Source organism: Cyanistes caeruleus, chromosome 2 (genome assembly GCF_971803275.1).
Source record: "Cyanistes caeruleus chromosome 2, bCyaCae1.hap1.1, whole genome shotgun sequence".
NCBI lineage: Eukaryota > Metazoa > Chordata > Aves > Passeriformes > Paridae > Cyanistes > Cyanistes caeruleus.
In genome coordinates, this window is record NC_141702.1 from 74,116,354 (window position 1) to 74,136,715 (window position 20,362).

At 40.0% G+C, this 20,362-nt stretch overlaps 1 protein-coding gene across 2 annotated transcripts; it reads right to left on the bottom strand.

The window, feature by feature from the left end:
• Positions 1 to 458: 458 nt before the first annotated feature.
• Positions 459 to 9,477, bottom strand: CCR6 (C-C motif chemokine receptor 6). 2 transcript variants are annotated; one of them, XM_086875195.1, is made up of 4 exons: positions 9,376 to 9,477; positions 6,621 to 6,729; positions 3,580 to 3,652; positions 459 to 2,934 (listed from the first exon to the last, which is right to left on the bottom strand). In XM_086875195.1, exons 3-4 carry the CDS (start codon positions 3,586 to 3,588, stop codon positions 1,849 to 1,851), a joined length of 1,095 nt encoding a protein of 364 aa, XP_086731321.1. In that variant the 5' UTR covers positions 3,589 to 3,652; positions 6,621 to 6,729; positions 9,376 to 9,477; the 3' UTR covers positions 459 to 1,848. The 2 variants fall into 2 exon arrangements, with proteins under 2 accessions (XP_086731321.1, XP_023779473.1); XM_023923705.2 differs by lacking the exon at positions 9,376 to 9,477 and adding an exon at positions 9,223 to 9,351.
• Positions 9,478 to 20,362: the final 10,885 nt, after the last annotated feature.

Below are 20,362 nucleotides of genomic sequence, written 5' to 3' on the forward strand. Positions count from 1 at the left end.
CTTTCTCTGCCCTCACCCCTGATGGAGGATGCTCTTTCAGCCAGGAACCACTTCAGGAAGGCTATGGCACACTGTCCCTGCCCTTTCCCAGGGTCTGTCAGCAAGTCACCGCTGGTGGGACAGTGCCAGTGCCAGTGCCAGTGCCAGTGCCAGTGCCCAGTCAGTGACTGTCCCTCGCCCTGCTGGGGCAGTGTTTGAGCTCTCCAGTGGCTGAAGGCCAATGCAGGCATGGCAGTAGGGTGGCAGGAGGTGGGGGATACAATTTGGAGCCTTGGGAGGTTGTGCCCAAGAGCTGCTGCAGCTGCTTCAGCTCTGAACTCTGAACTTCCCACCCTGAGGCACGTTCCCTCAGGGACCCCCCGATAGACAGACTGTTCAGACATGACAGATTTTGCACAGTGTAAGAGGATGTTTCATGGCAACACATGTAGAAGGGAACTCTTAGATATGAGGGGATATTTTCCTTACATTTTTTATTTGCTGAATTCTCTTCCAGAAAATCATCATTGCTATGTACAGCAAAGGCATGCATCTGTATTTACATATTTTTCTATCATAGTCTCGCAAAATTGCTATTCAGTTATGATAAATATATGCAATCTTTATCATATGTGGCACTGATATTTAAAAACCTGACACTGCAGTGGAAACAAGGATGGATTGTACCAACCAAGGCAGCACTAGTTTCATGTGCCATATTAATGCATTCCTCAAGGGATCTACAGATCCTGCTTCTGTCTATCTCATTGTCCCACTGTGACTGCAACAGTGGTAAAGCTCACTCACTGAGCAGAAGATCCACCAAGGATTTGCTGAAGAGTAAAGGCTGGGTAAAACTAATTGCATCTATTATAAATATTCCTATATGTATAGTGAGTCAAATACTGACTCAGTAAAAATTCTGGCTGAATTAAGTCAGATTCTGCTCTGTTTTAGATAATAACTTCTAACTAATTTCTGAAACTACATATAGGAATATTTGAGCTGGTAAATACATTCCTAAGGAATCTTTGCTAGCAGCAGCTAAATGCAAAGAAATGCTTCCTATTTTATCACCAATCACATTCCAACAAATAGTGCTGGAATAATTGCAGTTTCATACAGTTAGTTGCCTTTTAAAAAGTAGAGTGTGAATTTCAGCTAGAAAGAGACAACTTTTCACAAAGAGATATTCATCAGATTATCAGCTTTGTTGGATTCCAGCATCTGAACCCTGTGCCAAGCAAAGAGAAGAAACTCTCTAACAAAGCTTCACTCTCTGTTCAGAATAGCACTGGGCAAAGATTATTTCTGCCTAGCAATGTCAGCAGTCCTGAGCCTCTTTTGTCATTTCGCAGTCTGTGAAATTCCTTGTCGTGCTTTGCTCAAAATGCCATTTCTTTGGGTTAGTACTGTCACAATATTACCTGTCTGCAATATAAGTACAGTGGAGAGCTACACTTCACTAGGATTCCCAGGTAGAAGAAATTAACAGAAACAAAATAAATGTAAGAAAGAGCCTAGACATAACCTTTACTTATTATTTTGGGGATATTTCGGTGTTGTAGGACAGACAAGATGTGATTTTTCCTTGCACAATGACAGGGTTCCTCTGAAAATTTCAATTTCTTTATAATTCCAAGAGAATGTACTTTAGAAGTGTATTAAGAGAAGTGAATAAGGCTTTAGTTTTGTACAGGACGGTATTATTCCTTTATCTTAATTAATTTCCTGAAAGGAGCTGTAGATCATTGGATCACTTTAGAGACACAAAGGAGCTCAGATACTTGCTGTCACATGGCACAGTGACATTAGTTTGGGTGACCCGGTGAGAAGAGCCCTTCAGTACTAATTTTGGTCAAATTGTATTTATATAGTAAAAGACGATCCATTGTCAGTCAGAATTTCACTAGTCTGTCTTGAATGATAAGTATCAGAGTTTGTCCTTAAACTACGTTTATTGTCTTTCTTGTCCCTCTTGCACCATAGGTCCTTCATCAGCTTCACAAAATAACTTCTGAACTTCACTCCAATAAATGCATAGAGCACAGGGTTCACACAACAGTGTAAAAATGCTATGGCTTCAGTGGTGTACTTTGCATAAGCCATTATCTTGTCACTGTCACAAGATTTGTCAATCTTGCCCATGTTGACAGCTGTTATGAGAAGTACAATGTTATAAGGTACCTGGCAAACTAGGAAAACAGCTACAATTAATACAATTACACGGATTGCTTTGTTTCTTTTGGAATTCTGAGCTTGTTGTAAGGATTTGACAATGAAGGTGTAGCAAAAAATCATGAATATGAAAGGTATAAAAAATCCAAATGAAACTTGTAGCCACAGCAGCAGTGATTTCAGCGTGGTGCTTTCAGACATTCCATCAAATCTGTGATCACAAATCTCTTTGGTTTCATTGATGGAGAAGCTGTAACTTTCACTGTACAGAAAAGAGGAACTGGAGATTAAAATTGATGATATCCACACAGCCAAACAAATGAGTTTACTATGTGCCAGAGTCCTTGCCCTGAGTTTAAAAGACTTTGTTGCCTGTACGATAGCAATGTACCGGTCCACGCTGATAAAGGCCAAGAGCAGCATGCCACAGCTGAAGTTGATTGCGTAGATACCTCTAGTCATTTTGCAAATGAAGTCACCAAAAATCCATTCGTCAGCTGCATAATTCACTGCCCACAGTGGAAGAGTAAGAACAAACAGTATGTCTGCTATGGCCATGTTGAAGAGGTACACATCTGTCATGGACTTGGTTCTTTCGTATAAAGCGAAGGTCATCACCACAAAGATGTTACCCAAGAGGCCGATGATACAAATCAATGAATATGCAACTGGCAGAAATGCTCTTGTGAAGTTCCTGACCTCCAGCTTAGAACAAGGTTGCATGATTAGAGAAGCATAGTCTGAATAGTAGGGGTAATCTGTGGAACAAGGGTCTGTCTGTAGAAAAGGAGAACACGAGTTAACACACAGATGTTAATCTTTAATCCTTGTGTAGTAGAAACGTGATAGATAACTGACTACACATTCCAATTACAAATGCATTTAACACTACAGACCAGGCTTGTGTGAACTATCTAGGAAATTTCACAAATTCATACTTAAAATATGCATGTGGAAATAATCCTTTTGCATGTCCCAAAGGCCTTCATATTTAAGTGCATTATGCAGAAAGTACAAGTCTGCTGTCACAGAAGACTCTGTGGTGTATATATCTGAATCTGAATTAGGGGTCTAGTCTTTCTTTACCATCACACAAGGCAAACAGGCCTTTCTAGCATGTTATGCATTTCATACTAATGTAGCTTGACTAAATCAAGCCCAAAAATGATTGCTTCTCTCTACTCAGACAATCTATGACAGCTAGCCTGAGACACATTTACCTGGACCATAAACACCAAATCTATAGCGAAAGTTCAATAAACAGTGTGTTTTGATTGAACTCTGCTGTCAGAAACATCTCTTCAGATTTTCACTCCTGAAATTATGGCGTTTGGATCTGCAGCCTCAAGGAACTGGGTCTTACAGAGTCATTACTTTATTGATATACTACTATGTATCAATTTATATCAATTTGATACTTACAAAATTCATTTTGGCAGTACACTTCTCAGAAAAATATGTTCAGAAAGACCTCAAAATACTTTCCCAAGTATTTCTGAAAAGAAAATAAAGTTGATTGGATCAGGATACCAGCACAATAAGTGTGAACAAGTAGAAAAACAAAACTGGAAATAAAACCTACTCAGAACAGAATGTTATCACTGGACCATGTTAGCAAATCACACATCTCTGCAAATTATGCAGCTGTAGAAACGGAATGGTTTTTATCAGTATTATTAAGAGCACAATCTTATATATTAAATGTTTATTCATAGGCTAATAAATTATGTATGAGAATATGTGACTGCTACTTCACGTTGAATTTGCACCACAAGAAATTATAATAAATTAAATTTTACTCTGAGAATTTCTGTATGACAATGGCAATCTGTGTATTGAGGGAAATACAGAAAAAATAAACAGCACTCCCTTAGTATACTTCATAACAGTAATGCAACAGTTTACCCTTTTTTCCCACTCTGACACTTTTTAAGTGTCTCAGCACTTTCAACACGATATTATTTGTCCTTTTTTATTACACTAGTGAGGTAATTGAAGAGCAACAGAATAAGAGCTTCTTATAGTTCAAAGATAGTACACAATATATGAGCAGACTGAGCACGGGTGTTTTGGTCAGTGCACAGATTTACAGTGCAGCATTCAGTGTGCACTTCAGACAGCACCCCAAAAAAAAAAAAATTGCTTTCTTTATCATTGTGGTACCTAACTGTTTTACAAATTTACAAATCTTACTTAATTTTCACAACACCCTGTGGTGAAGAAGTATTACCACCTTATTTAGAAGGGAAAATCGGAGTCATTAGAGTGAAGTATCCACTTAAGATGCTCAGTTTGAGACAGATAGCTCAACAACACTTCTAAGACTACTTAAAATGGTGAAGGACTTCAGCTAAGTAAAGGATTAAATCCATTGACTACTTGCATCCATGGGATCGAAGGATCAGACTTCTGCAAATCAGACCATGGGTTCTAAAGTCACAGAAAAATAAAATGGGGAACATGCCATTGGTGTCCACATGTGGGAAGCTGGTCTTAAATAACTCGTTACACCTCACACAGGAGTCCATGGGCAGGAGATTTAATTCCTCAGCATTCCTGTGCATGAGTTCAGTCCTTCCCTTCTTCCCATTAGAAAGAGAACTGTACCTATCACCAAGGCAGTAATTTCAGGAACCCGATGACATGAGGTCCCATATTTGTCAAGGCTGGGAAGGGCAGCTTTGTCTAGAGATTGTCTGCTTTTTGCTAGTCATGCTACTAATTGGGAAGAGGACATGAGTCAGCTTTAATTCTACAAAATCAAAACTTTATTGTTTGGGAATTACCTAATGTTGAAAACAAGAGAGAGAGAATTTGTAAAAGTGGGGCAGATGAAGTCCAGATATAATGGGGAAATTGGGGTGGGAAAGGACAGAACATAATAAGGATGACTCATGTGGGGATGCTGGCTCATGGCAGAGGGCTGCAGCTGGGTAAAGATCTGAACTAGATGATGTTGCTAAGGCATCACAGTTTATCTGGATTTCCTGCCCTTTAAACAAACCTTTAACTACCTCTTCAGTTTCATCTGCTGGCTTTTCAAAACTGATTTTTAGAAGCTGCAGGAATATGATAGCCTGAAAGTGCTTGAAGTAAATTTCAAACAGTTTAAAGGTATCTCTCAGAAGTGCAGAGATGTATAGGGCAAGCAGGCGAGTTATGCAATTAACCTGGGGCTGTGGTCCCCTAGCCTATCTTTGCACAATTTTAGTCACTGTCTGCTGCTTTACACTTTCTGATCTCATCCACCACACACTCATGACCTTGCTTGGTGTTTCTGTTACCCTTTGCACTTGGCTGCAGCCACAGTAACTCTACAGTTGGGGGTACCTGTCTAGGTTAGTATTTTAGAAACTGTTATTTTATTGTTGAAGAATAAATACCATTCTAGGTGTTGGCCCTTCAGGTCTTTTTAAGACTTTCATGGTTAAAATATACTGGGAGGGTCTGACAGCCTAGGGAGTCGTGGGTATTTTCTACAGCCTGCAAGGAGGGCTAAGAAGGGAAATCTTGTCAGATAATCACTAATAAAACGCTCTTTAGTTTGCAGAAGAGCTCAGCAGAGACCATATGGGGAACAACAACTATTCATCACAGGAGAGATGCATATTCTCCCTGATCCTACAGGAATTCAAAAAACCACCACCAGCCACACACTTATTCACAAAATTACTTTGACTGTCCAGCAGAAGCTTCTGTAGCAAAAGACCCAAAAACTGAAATCAGAATTTCAGACATCAGATTTAGACCTGATTTAAATCTCTTGAGCTGACTTCCTTTTCTGAATTTGAAACAGCATTCACAGAAGTTATTAAAAAGATGTGTTGGCTGCTGAGGAAGTTGAATCAGAGCTCGTATAAACACAATTTCCTTTTTGATTTAAATCTTTCTAACAGTATTTCAGTAGGCACATTTATAATTTATAACCTGCACATTTACATCTTTTTTTAATATTAATGTATTAGGTAAATATAAAAACTAATTTTCGTATCTATCTATATCTATATCTATCTATCCATCTCTCTCTCTATATAAGGTGGTGTGTCCTAACATTGGTTATGTACTAAATATGGGTAGTACATGTCTGTGCATGTGCACTCAAAAACATCTATGTTCTGAATATTAAATATATAAACCTTGAATTTTTTGAGCTTAGCATTTTTCCACTTTATCCATATCATCACATTTCTTTTCACTATGAAAGCAGTGTGTGAGCACTCAAAGGTAAGACTAAACCACAATCTTAAGAAAAAATATACTATTTGAATAATACAAAGAAAAGACAACGAATAAAGACAGACCTGAGGAAAAAGACAGAATTCTATGAAGAAAAAAAGTCAGTCACTAAGTACTTTTAAGAATAGTCTACCCTTGTAAATAGAATCCCACTTACATGTTCAGTTTAGTACATTTGCCACACATATACACAGATTACAGATTATCTGCTTTATTTTAGTACTCACCCAATCTGAAAATCGTCTGAAGACCAGATGAAAGAGGATGTGTGATTCTTTTAAAGTCTGTTCTGGCTGCCTCAAGCACATTTACTATCAGCCTCAACAAAAGTACGCTCTAATTTAGAAAACAAGAAATAACAGCATTAGTTAAATGTACAGAGTTAAATTGAAATAACCACCACTTCCCTCTCACAAGCAACAGAAATAACCTGTTTTTTATGTAAAGGAAAATGTTGCTGTGCTGAAAACATACAAGCTTGAGGCAAATATTTTATTAATTTACTAATTACCTATGTAATGATATTATTCTTAAAATAATCAAGCTCGAATCAGAATCATAATAAGCAGGGTGTTAATTGCCACTGTGCTCAGAACAGGTCCTGAATGATGACCTGAATTTGCAAAGGGTGCACTTAATGTCATGCAGATAAGTAGTTTCGACATCAATCATTTAAATCAACAAGACTGCTTAGAGTAAAACTGTGAAATGAGACAAGTAATAATTACCAAACTAATTAGCAGGTGTTTTAGAAGAAAAAAAAATAGTAATCTGTTATATGTCAAAGTGCACACAACCCAAATGTTTGTCAAGGTCTGCCAACACAAAATGTGTAAAGGCAAGTAAACAAGTAAAATGTGGTTGTATTTGGCTGTTTGGCACAAACATTTGCTGTTCATATTCATGCTGTTCAGGCCTGTTGCTAAAGTTAGTTAGAACTAGACATGGAATAATTTAATTTCAGGATTCCTGAATTTTAAAACTTAGAAAGGTTTCTTTTCCAGACCTTGGTTCCGAACACAACCTAGATGGTTGAATTAACAGGAAAGGGGGAAAAAAAACCAAAACCTGTTAAACCCCCCTCTTTGAATTCCTTATTTATTTTAGAAATTGTCTTTGGCATCTTATTAGAGATGCCACATGGCATAAATACTGACAGTCTTGTAAGATTCTGATATGATTAAATTAATAGAACCCTGGACCTAAAGAATGAAGCAGATGTTCTGCTCACTCACCTTTTTTTTCTAAACTGAGCATATCACAGTAGCAGTGCCTCCCTACCATCTTAAGGTTTTGGGCTTCTTCCCACCACACCCAGTAAATGGAACAAAAACTCTGCCTGGTGTCAAAAAGGAGAACTGGTAGATTTAAAGCACCATGATGTAATGGATCATAATCATCTAAGCTGACACATGTCATTTTCTCAAAGGCTCATTTTCCCATTGTCCAATACTGCAACTATAACCAAACACATGTGCAGGGAATAACACAGAGATACCTGAAAGCCCTGAAATGAGAGTCTTGTTTTACCTAAATGTGCATGCAGATGTGGTGAAAGCATGTTTTGATTGTTACTGCTGAACAGTAATCTTCACTGTTTGATGCATACAAAGCAAAGAAGTGTGAAATCTATCTGTGACTTAAATAATTTCAGCAGGGTCACTATAAGATTGATTTTGCCCCCTTATAGTTGTTTGGACTAAACCACTCCCTGTCATCACAGATCTGGAGCATGCTGTGACTAAATCCATAACAAAATTAAGCACTTGAAAATAGTTTTATTCCAGTAACATGGAGGAAAGAAGATGTTTAAGTTTCAGTGCAGAGACAAGACAGAAGTCCTTGTGAATCTTTCGAGACATCCTTAATCAAAATAGTGAAGTACTCTTCACTCTATTATTTATAATTTAATAATTAATAACGATTTCCATAATTAAAACTTCACAGGTTTTCAGGCCATCCTTTGAACCTTTGCTAAAAGGGGCTTTAACTTTTCTTTTAACTACATTCTTGTGCTGGTTTGCTAACTCATTTGCATGTCAAATTGTAATAATGTAAATCATCTAATTAAATAGAGATGAGTCCTGGAAGGTAGTTTCTGAGGTTTCTTAGAAAGAAAACACAAGCTTCATTTTGAAGTCTCCTGTCCCTCAAGTGCTGCAAGGCACAGTACATTTACTCTTGATAAACTCCTTGTAGTAACATAGCTACTTATAACAGCCTCGATCCTGTTTACAGAGAACTCCCTTTCTGTAAGCACTGTCTGAAGAAAACCACTGGTTCCTGTTCACAGTCTCAGACAGTTTGAAACAAGGGCTCAAACCTTGTTAAAAGCAGCAAATTCAGAGTAGGGACACATTCCACTGGTAATGGAATTTGCTGATGTGTCATTGTGGGATATTTCACTGAAGCATTTCTAGTGCTTCTTTCCCATAACTTTGGGAGTGAAGAGATAGATCTGTGTCTTGCAAAGCAAACTTCATTACACAAAAACAAATGTAACACATGCAGTCAAGTAAGCAGCAAATGATGAGTAACAGAAGTAGAAAATCCCCCTCCATTACAAAACCATCTGTGACTTCAAATCACCATTATGATTGTCCGTGATGATTGTAATACATATTCAGACAAGCACTTCTAGTAACAGCTTCCAACATCTCTCAGGCAACAACTTACCTTTGGAATACCAAGATTAGCCTGTGAAGAAGCTGAATATTATCAACATATTTTCATGGAATGAGAGTCATCAAAATACAGATCAGATTTTTAATGGTTAATTAAAAGATAAATCAGAGCTTTAGCTGATCCTTTACAAAAGCTATTGCTCACCTTTTTCCATAATCAGGTGCTTTCTAATTTAAAGGCATCTTTAGATTTTAGTCTGTAATATATTCAATAGCACAAATAACAATCTTTCAGAAGGTGAAGAATTCACCATTTGGTGAATTCCAAAGTTACCACAAGGTACCTAGTCCAACTTACCTTTTCAACACAGTTTCTTTCAATCAGTCATCCTTTACAGGCTCTTTGTGCTTCACCTTCACACTGTGGAAGTGGAAAGTTTGTTCTTTTTAGCACAACTCTTTGCCAATCTGTGTGTTAGCTAGTTTTGGTTCATATGTTAGAACTCTGAAAGGAAATCTGCTCTTGCTCAGCTAATATGGTAACTGTGGTTTTTCAAATCTCACCACATGTTAGTTTTCTGTCACCATTAATTAAGGAAATAAAATATTTAAAGATAAGGAAAGCAAAGCCATTACCTGAGTTGTTCCAGAATCCACTTGTTTCTTCTGAAATGACACAATATGTCACCTTTTTTAACTCTAAAAGAAAGGTACCATGCACTCCTATGTTCTTCCAACCTGATTTCATGTTCCTTCAGTTAAATTTAGACCAGTCTAATCTAATTCAAAAACCTAGCCATCAGCTGAAGTTCTAGTCTCTTCATCATCCTTTTGGACTATAAATTGTAAATCATGTATTTACATTCAAGTTGTTTATGTTACCTATTTAATTTTCTCATCACAATCATCCAACATCTTCAATATGTATTTTTTTCTCATTAATTCCATTAAAATTTTCCTTCTTTTGTTTGCATCTAGCTTTTTACTTCTTGTCAAACATTTTTGCTGGTTTTGGTATTTCTGTATTTAGTTTTTTGTTCTCCCTATTTCTTCCTCTTTCTTTGTTCAGTTTTTCAAGATTTCTCTTATTCCCATCTCTTGTTGTCCTTACAATTTCTCTTCAGCATTACATTTTGCAATACCCCTCTCACTTACTTCCCCTTTGATCATTTTTTGTTCCCATTTTACCTCAGTCCTATCTGCTTCCATTATCCCCTTGCCAGATGCAGCCCTCCTCTCACATTATGAGGTGTCAGTGACTGAGATCCACCCCACACTGACCAGCACCCATCAATGTTTTTATCACTTGGTCACCTCTGTCAAACCAGTCAGGGAAGACAGAGCCCTCCTAAAGGCCTTCTCCAGGTTTCTTTTCCCCCACAGGAGCAAACAGGGCTCAGAGATTAAGTGGGTAGCAGCTAAAAACAGAGCCCTTGGGAAGGAGCCTGCACAGTCAGTGCTTAGGGCTCACCTCTAGCCCAAGGCATGACTGTGTTTGTAAGGTGTGTCAATCCATTGCTTTTCTTCCACCAATACAACTCAATTTTTATCTTGAAAATGAAGTGAGGCTGCAAAAAAACCAACCTGATGGGAAACAGTTTACCGGTCATGGTAGAGATTCAGATGTGATTTCTTGTCAGACTAAACATGGAATTTCTGAAGGAGGAGCACAGTCATACTCAGAGCACTCCTCTGCTTCACTGCAGCGTCACTTCTTAGAACCAGCTGAGCTCATAGCAGGCCTGAGTTCCAGAAAAAAGTATGAAGAGCAGTAAATGAATCCTCCTGTTGATAATCATTGACTTCAGAGAATCTGGTTAAACAGATTTTATTCTATTTGAGAAAATGGTAAACCAAAGCTATAAATCAAAAATTATCAGGGAATTTTTATGGCAAAAATGCTGATTTATAAAATGCACCAAGATACACAGCTGAGTCATTCTATGCTTGTTTATGCATTTATTCTCTTTTGTAGTCTGAGCTTATAGGTTAGGATGTTTCCTAGCTTTGGACAGAGAAAGTAGGCAGTGAGTAATGTCATTCCATGGTTTAAGATCTCACAGAATTTAGACAGAAAAAATAATAGAAATCACAAAGAACAGCAACTCCCATGAGGTGTAAGATCATCCTTTTCCAATTAACACCCTTCAACTTTTCATCAAAATGTTTCTGGGATATCTAAAGGTATTCTGAAGGAAAGACCTGATTTATTGAAATTAGGGTTTTTTTCTTTAAGAAAAAAACTTTTCCTAGCTTATGCTGTATTTGGTCTATTTCTAACTATTCCCTTTTAACTGCTTATCTTAAAAAGGTTTAAGAATCATTTCTGGTGAAAGTGTCTCCCCAGGTTATGCCAGAGGTAATTAACCCTTACAGTGATGAACAAAATGATATAATACTTGTACTGCCAAGGACCAACTGAGTGAAGATGCCAGGCACTTGTGATCTCACTTACCTACCTTCTCAATCCACAGGAAACTGTTTTATGGACCAGAAAATAAATGTTTGTTCCTGAAATCCCAAGAAAGAAGTCACAATCACAGTCTCTTATTTAGGGACTTAAGATCATATTCTTGCTAAAGTCAATCTACATTTTTTAAATTAAGTATATCACCTCAAAGAAGACAAAATATTGCAAAATATTTCCAAATAACTGCTGCTTTCTGAAGTCAATGGTCTACTGCAAGAACATTCTGCTGAATTGTCTGCCAGTGTTTGACTAATTTACATTAGACTGTAGAAAACAAGTGAATTTCCATGTCAGAAATGTTGCATACACAAAAGATACAAGCAGAGTTAAGCATGTATTGCCGACATAATTTCTATGTTTTTGATCCTGTAGTCAGACCATACCCATTGGGGTAACATTTTTTTATTGCTCGACTCAGTTACTCACTCTGTTTCATGTCTTGTTGAAATAACTACCAAAGTAGTTTCTCAGAGCCTGTCATCACTCTGTACTCCCAAAAATTTACATTTTAACCTGAATATGTTGAGTACAGTGACCTGATCTTTTTTTAGGCCTGTCCTTTCTTTATATGTCTGGTTTTTTTACAAGACACCCACACCATGGGATGTCCCAATCCCATCTCTTCAGCAGTGGACTTCACAGCCTGTGTAAGAGCTAAAAGATAGTTTAAAAGTTGTTTGTATACCCAATGGTGCAATTGGATGTGCAGGACGGAAGTTTAAAGGGGTCTGTGATCCCAGCTCCCACCTAAAACCACAGACAATGAAATGGAAGGATGAAATTTGAACTTGTGTCTGCACAATATGCTGGATACAGATCAGAGATTATTTCTTTCCTCCTGCATGGGCCAAGTTACAGCACATGCTTTTCAGTATGTGAGCTGTGATTTTGCTGATTGTAAAGACAAACTGGAGGTGCTGGCTGGCCACTTCAATGAGATCACGACTCCCTCATTTTACATCTCATTTTACCTCATTTACAGCCATAGTGCAGGCTGTAACCACTAACCACACCAATGAGCTGAGGCTACCCAGAGAGAAATTGCCACAAGAGATTTCTCTGCAAGGAGGAAAATCTCCTTTCAGGTCTTCTGGACAGGAGGAATTACTGCTCCTGTACAATCATCACTGAGATGTCACTTGTGCAGGCTGGTATAGGTAAAAAGTTGTGTCCTAATCACACATCCTCTCTATGGTCAGATATTAATCAGTGGGACAATCAAGCACGTTTAAATAATTTTGCTTTTAACAAGTTTTAAATGTTACAGACACTTCCACAGCAGAAGAGTTGCACCATGATCCCTTTCGAGCACTGAGCATAACCATTTATTTCTGTGGGGACTGGGAGGGAAAGGAAATGCACAGAGCTGCAGTGGGCATGCAGAGAGCTGTGTTGTGCCAAGCAGATAACAGGGAAAGTGCTGCTGACACAGGATCCTCTGCTGTGCACAGCTAACATGTCTTTCTGGATTCATATTGCAGCAGATAGGTAACCTTTCACTTCCCTTCTAAGAGTGGGCAGCTGTTGTTATCATTAGATCTCTAGGTCTTTAGGCATGCAATCACTGGTAGTTAGGGCTTCGAAAACACAGATTTTTCCACTGTGATTTCAGAGGTGGTAAAAAAAAAAAAAAAAAGTTAAAAAAACCCAAAACAAAACCCAAATAAGTAATGGGAGGCACATTACTGAATGTTTCCTCACAGAAGCAACATATGGGCAATTGCAGTAGATTAATTTTGTGCTACACAGAGAATGCAAGCATGTGCTTACATCCATTGCTGAGGGATGATAGGCTTGTTTCTTTAAATATAATCTGGCCTGCACAAAGACAGGAACTTGCCAATGATGTGGGATGTTAGAGAATCAAGCAGGACAGCTATATCTACTGAAATAATACTATAGGAGATAGTATTATCTCCTATAGTATTATACACTCTCCAACAGCCTGGAGAGTGAAGAACAGTTAGCCCAGTTACCCAGGTATCACTGTCCTGGTGACACCAGGAGCACAAAGGGACAAGTCAGTTATGTAGGCATTCTGGCACAGATTTGAACTTCAGTGAATGGGTTGACCCTGGCTGGATGCCAGGTGCCCACCAAAGCATTTCTATCACTCCCCTCCTCAAACAGACAGGGGAGTGGAAATATAATGAAAGGCTCATGAGATAAGGGCAGGGAGAGATTGCTTCACCTGGGCATCTCTAGAGCTGTTATATTCTCTCATATATTCTTATTCTTCTCTTCTTTATCTGTCATTGCTCTTGTGAAGGTTTTTTCCCCCCACCTTCTTAAATATATTATCCCAGAGGCTCTGCCACCCTCGCTTATGGACTTGGCCTTGACCAGCAATGCATCTGTCTTGGAGTGTCTGGCATTGCGTCTGTCGGACATGGGAAGCTGGAGCATCCCCCACCCACCCACCTCCGCCAAAACATTGCCACACAAACCCAATGCAAGCTGGAAAACCAGAAACTTGTTTATGGCTCTTAGCCTTGTCAAGGAAATTTTTTCATCTGCAGCAAAACATTTCAACAGATCTCTCAGTGTATCTTCCTTACCCGGTGCAAAGCTGTGGCAGATAGTTCAGGAGCAGATGCAATACAGCCCCCAAAGGACCTATTTATTAATCTTTCTCCAAGTTAGATTATTTTTGATGCCTACCCAGGCACCTTGCTCATCTCTTCATGGCATCATCCCTGCTTGTTGCAGGGGAATTGTACTAGATGACCTTTGAAGACCCCTTCCAAACCAAACTATTCCATGATTTTAGAATTATATGATTGTGCTGTGTGACACAAACATTTTCTTTACTGAGGGGAGAAAGATATATGTGTTTGTGAGGACACACTTGAGAAAGCTGGCAAGCCATGGTCCTTTCTCCCTAGGATGTTTTAGTTGCCTCCACTGCTGAGATTTTGAAAAGTGAACTAGTATTAACCACGTCCTGCTTTACTGCATCTTCCTCCCACTTTTTTGGCTAGGCTTGACAGGCATCTAATTTTGCATTGGTCTATCACTCATCCCCAGTGGGCTCTCACTACTCTGAAGCTTTAGTGCATGTTCCAGGAATCAGCACCGAAATGCTAACTGGGACACCCTCACCAAGATCTGCTGCTGCTCCCCATTGCTGCTCTCTGTGGTCCTACACAAACTCTTGGCTCTATCTGCTTCCTCCTACAAAGATGAACATCTGACAGATATGTTTCTTTCTCTTGCCCCCAAAATATTCTTTTTGTCCATGTTCAGCTGACCTCACCAGGTATGGCATTGCAGCAGTAACTTGTAATTTCCTCATCATCCAAACCAGCTGTTTCAGTACTCAGGTAGACATTTCTTAGTGCCAAGAGTGCAAGTAATAGTGCAAGAGGGTGAGAGATAGGCCATGCCAGCAGCTGGAGAGAAGCCTTTGAGCACAAAATGAAGCTCTCAAATGTAGCCACTCCGCCTGGTTAAGTGAAATGGAAGGTGAATGTGAGTTTGGTCCAGTGTGACACAACAGGTGTGTGGCAAGAGTCAGTATTTTTCAGTTCCCCCTAAAGGCTCTTTTATGATTTAGAAATAACTTTTCTTTACACTAATTTTCCTTTTCATCACTGCTGAGTGCAAGACTGTGAAAGGCAAAACAGAATGTTAGACTGAAAGATTTTTACAAGCAACAGATTTGTGGTTAAAAGTTATTTCAAGCTTCTGCTGAGGAAGACGCCTCCTCACACAAGGTAGCACAAGGTTTTTTTTTTTAAAAGCTCCCCTCTGATTATAAATTAATTAAAAAGCTGCTGTTTGTAAAGAAGAAAGAAACTTCTGGAGTTCAATTTTCTATAACCCATGAGCTAAGGGTGCTTTTTTTGGAGAGGGCTTAAGAGAATTTTTAATTAAGTTAAAAGCTTATTATTCTAATAAATAGAAAATACCAGAATCATTGGAAAATACTAGACTTGTATCTTTTGACAGTCATATATAGAGATTGCTTACAACTTTATCTTGGTATATCTGAAGTGATGACATCCTACTCTAAAAGTCTTTCATCTTCTCTCTTTCTGCACTACTGCAAGGCCCAGGGTGGTTTTCAGTCTGTGTTAGAGTACAGTAGCACCCAGCTCACACTGAGCCTTTGAAGCTGATGTCAGCAGCAGCTTTTTCAGGGGCTCATTGCCAGCCTGCTCTCCTAAGAAGGAACTCTTCTGTCCCTGTAACTCCAGTGCTCTGAACCTCAGGCTAGAGTTTGAAGCACAGCCCCTGCACAGGGACACTTAAGCACATCTCTGGTGTGCCCAATTCTGCCTCACAGCCCCTCCTGAGACTTAAACCTCTCAGTCTGCCTGGTTCCAGCATCTCTTCTCACTACACAACAGCTTTAATGTACCACCAAAAGTTCAGCTTCCATTGTTGAACTCCTCAGGAGCTATACAGTGCTCCTAAGGGGAAAACCAAACCTGCTTGATTTGAAGGCAATCCAAGGGTTTTCTTCCAGGTCCCTGGAAGACTAGCAAGTATATTAGTGAGGCCTCCACCCGCATGCAGTACTACACTGAACTGTCTTTATTGGAGGGCCTGTTGTGTCTTTCTCCCCTCTGACTTGTTCTAATGGCTCAGATCAGCACCAGAGTAGGTTTTTTTCCTCCTGAGCAGTAGCCATTACCATCTCCCCAGACCCCAATCAGTCACAGGATTTTTTAAGTAACCATCTTGTGGTTACTTGCGCTGTGCTTAGAGTGGCACAGTTCCCAGTTTGACAGGCTTCACAACTAATGAAAGTAGAGGGCTTTTCTGAGATCAGAGGTTTCTACCTTTTCACAAACCATCAAACTACGGGGAAGGAAGAATAGTTCAACTTGCTAACACCACAGTGAAAATCTGGGAGTGAGGAATATTCTGCACCACACAGGTGGAGTGTGCCTCACCATGCTCCACCTGGACTTCAGTATTGGTCCCACACTGCCTTACCACTGCCTGTTCCAACCCCAAATAAACAACAGAGGATCCTCAAGTGTCCTTCATCCCCCTCCTTTCTGTGCCTGAGACTAGATCTAATTTGTGCTTGTGTAGTTTTATCTCTATGTGCAGTTTCCTGCAGATAGAGGTTAAAACTAGTCCATAAGACACACCAGTGTCCCAGCATTTATTCACTTCAGTAGGTTTAACATGACAGTATTAAATTCCATTCTCCAGTGCAACCTTGTGCACAGAGAAGACACTGTCCCTTCCCAGACAAATGGTCAGTGAGGGCCATCCTCTCAGCACCTTGTACTGGTGAGCAATACCTATGGCAAAGTGTCAAAATTCCTGTTTTCCCCGAAGTGTTGGAAAATTCTACACCCTATGAGACTTTTCTGCACTACCACATCTTCAGGTGGAGGCTTAAATTCTATTAAATATCATATTTACTAAAAATCAAGCACGTAGTTCGCTAACAATCATTCCAAGTAACTGTGTGCCTCAGTCTGGTAGCTAACAACAGACTGCTGTGGTTTTAGATTAAACCCTCAGGTTAAGAACAAAAACCAGGAGAAGAAAGGGGCAGCCATTCTCAAGAGAGAAAATCTGTCTTTAGCTATGTGATTAGCTTGTCACAGCTCAACTTCAGCTCTCCTATACTGTTGCAACCTAGGAGGGAGAAAGTAAGTTTCAAGCAATTAGGTTTGCTTGATTTGAATGATCTCTTTTATGTTCCTGCCTGTTGAAAGTTTGTTTCAATTCCCTTCCCTAACCCCTCAAGACGAGAGACTCAAGTAAATCGTAAAATGATTCATTAGCAGAATTTGACTCTACCATACAGAAAAAAAAATAGCAGGTAATCTGTGTAAAAAAACCAGTAGTGACAAGAAAATGCATGGATGCTATTTATTGTCAAAGACCACACAGCTGGACAGTGTTCAGTTTGCTTCCTGTGACTAACAGGTCCTTTTAGTATACAACAGCACAAGTCAGGATACATTCATTTTTTAAAAATTCTAACTACACTGAGAGATGAGTAAATGAAAAATGCTGTTCTGCAAGATTTCCTGTTCCATGATGCATGGGCAATTGGCCTACATTTGTGACCCCATTTTTCTCTCAGGTCTGTAGCCGTGCTGCACAGACTGTATGCTTTGATTTAAAGTCTGAAGGAGTGGGAATGGCCAGTGCTGGGTCCACACTGAGTCTTGAATGAGCTGCACTGCTCTCTAACCCACACTCTTTCTAGCTTCCTCACGGCTCTAAGCCCGAACCAGACCTTTAATGCTGCTCTTCAGCAAAGGCAGACGGAGAAAGCGACAAGCAGCCTCTCCTCCGGCACCTCTGTGAATGGCAGAGCCCGAGCTCCAGCGGCTGGGGCTGCGGTGGAGAAGGCGCTCTGCCCCTAAAAATCATGCATTTCACAGGCTCTTGACATAGCTTGTACTGCTAGAGCTGTGGCTTTACGAGGTATTTCTCTAACAAAAAACAGTGGGGCAGAGCTGTCAGGTCATGCAGCCTATATGAGCTGCTACGGCCACGCATCTCCTAATCTTTTCCCGACAAATGGATTTTCTTGCTCATTCCCTACAACACGAGACCGCAGCCAAAACTAAGGTTCACCGCCTGAATTTTTGTTTACAAATGCGATTATGATCTCCTGATTCAGAACCAGAGTGCTCCCCACAGTTAATCTCTAAGGTGACACAGTTATTTCTTCAGATTTTTAAATGTTTAAACTCAATCCTTGCACCTGCTTCTCCCTGCTCTAAAGTGCCCAGCTTGGTATCTGCTTCACCATCCGGAGCACACCCACATGCCCCAGGGAAGGGAGCACAGCCCCAGTCACCCCTTGTCCGTCAGTGCAAAGGGAGTTTCCTGCACCAAGTCGCAGCTCCCGTGAGGCTGCCAGCACTCTTACTGTGTCAATCAATTACACAAAACTTGCTCTCTGCTACCACCCACTGCCTTCTCAGCTTCGCTGTTCTTTGGCCTTGTCTCAATTCATGTGTATGTGCTTGATTTAATTTCCTTTGTACAAACTGGATTGACTTGGGTTCTTTCAAAGTGGTACTTGGCACTGATTTCTGCATATATTTTTGTGCCTCCCTGGGTTCCTTTGCATCTTTCCCCAGTTTATCTTAATACATTTTGATATTTAGTGCAAAAGCATGCATGCGAGGAATCGGTGCAGGAGAGCTCCTGTGCATTAACATCATTAGGATTGTGTATCCTAATCTCACTTCCCAGGCTGGATGAGACAGCCCCAATGCATTTGTTTGACTGACACTTCCAACTCCTTCAAATTAAGTATCATCATATATCATATTATCAGTATAATTAGCATGCATTTATTGAAACCAGGAACTTGTGAAAGTATTCATTAATTATAATTTCTCTTTTACGGAAGAAGACCATGAGAATTTGTCTTCTTTCTCAGCACTTCCCCCCTTCTTTAAGGCCACAACTTAAAGAGACCTGCACTGCCAAAACTTAACACAAAACTCAAACCTTCTTGTATAGTTGACAGTTTCTGTTTAGGTGTCTAATTTCAAATTTCTCTAGGGCTCAATTAACTTTAGTCTACTGGGTGAATGCAACTGACAAACACCAGGTTTGCAGTGCTACAGTCAACTACAGCTGGTTTATGTGTGCATTGCCTTTTAATGGTCGAGCCTATTACTTAAATCTACAATTTATTCCATAAGAATTATTTTAGATTTCATATTTCTCCCATGAATATGTGTTAAATTATGAAGTTTAAGTGTACATAATTCTCAGGTACAGGATTGCTTTAGTCTCTGAAGCCCAGAATTTACATTCTGTAATTTCATCTTGGCTTGCTTGAAATGCTTTGAAATATTCATCTTTCAATTCTATCAGTTTTCTTTTAATGGAAAGAGCACAGACCTCTTACTTTGCAGTTCAAAGGAGATGAAGAAAACATCACTCAAGATGTCAGCCACTTAACACAATAAAGGTGCTTTTCTTATAAAGGTTGACAGAATTTTGTAAAACCCAATCTCTTTCAAACGCTTCTAGGTGGTCAAGTATCACATTGATTTCAAGGAAATGTATGTGTCTAGATTTTGCCTAAATTCATCCCTAATTTATCCCCAAGCCAGTATTAGTTAGACAGTTTTAAGAATTTTAATTGTGTTTAGAAAGAACTGGAAGGAATTTTCAGGGAGACCAGACAGCACCATGAGGGGTAGGCACAGCCAGACATGCTGCTGAGCAGCAGCCTCTTTGCCCAGAATTTCCCCCTTCCCTCTCTGTCCATGCTTGCTCCTCCAAACCACAACCCCTCCCTTTCTCCCCACTTGGTTCTGCCTCTAAATATCCCAGAACAGGATTTATACACACCCCAATCTTCTCCAACATCCCATGTCTCTGTAAGTCACTGAGCCTATGAGATGAGCTCTCCTGAGATGGCCCAGGAAAGACAGAGCAAGGGGTTTCAGCTTCAGGAGCTCCAGTTTAGTATTGGGCTTCCCCTTGCTTCTCTGTGCTTAAAAGAGCTGAGCTGTAATCCCAAACCCAACATTCACCAATGCAAAAAGCAGGTGGGCCGCACCATCACCTCTCCTCACACGGCCTTTCCCAGCCATGTGTCAGTTCCTGGGTGGGCAGCACTCCCTGCACAGCCAGCCCGTGGCCACTGCAGATTCTGAGGAAGTGCTGATGTGGGTGGCTCCAGTGTGCTGAGCCTCACAGCCCCACACCTCAGGACAGGAGCTGCTGGATCACAGCAGCCCCCAGCAGTGGCAGCTGCACCTGCACAAGTTACCTCTTTCCTCTGGCCTGCTTTGCATTTGTGGAGCTGAGCTTTTAATCACATAACCTAACACAGACCACCAGAACTGTCTGAAAAATGCATCTGGAAGCACTGCTCTGCCATGTGCCAGCCTTTTCCCAACAGCTCCCCTTGCAGCACATC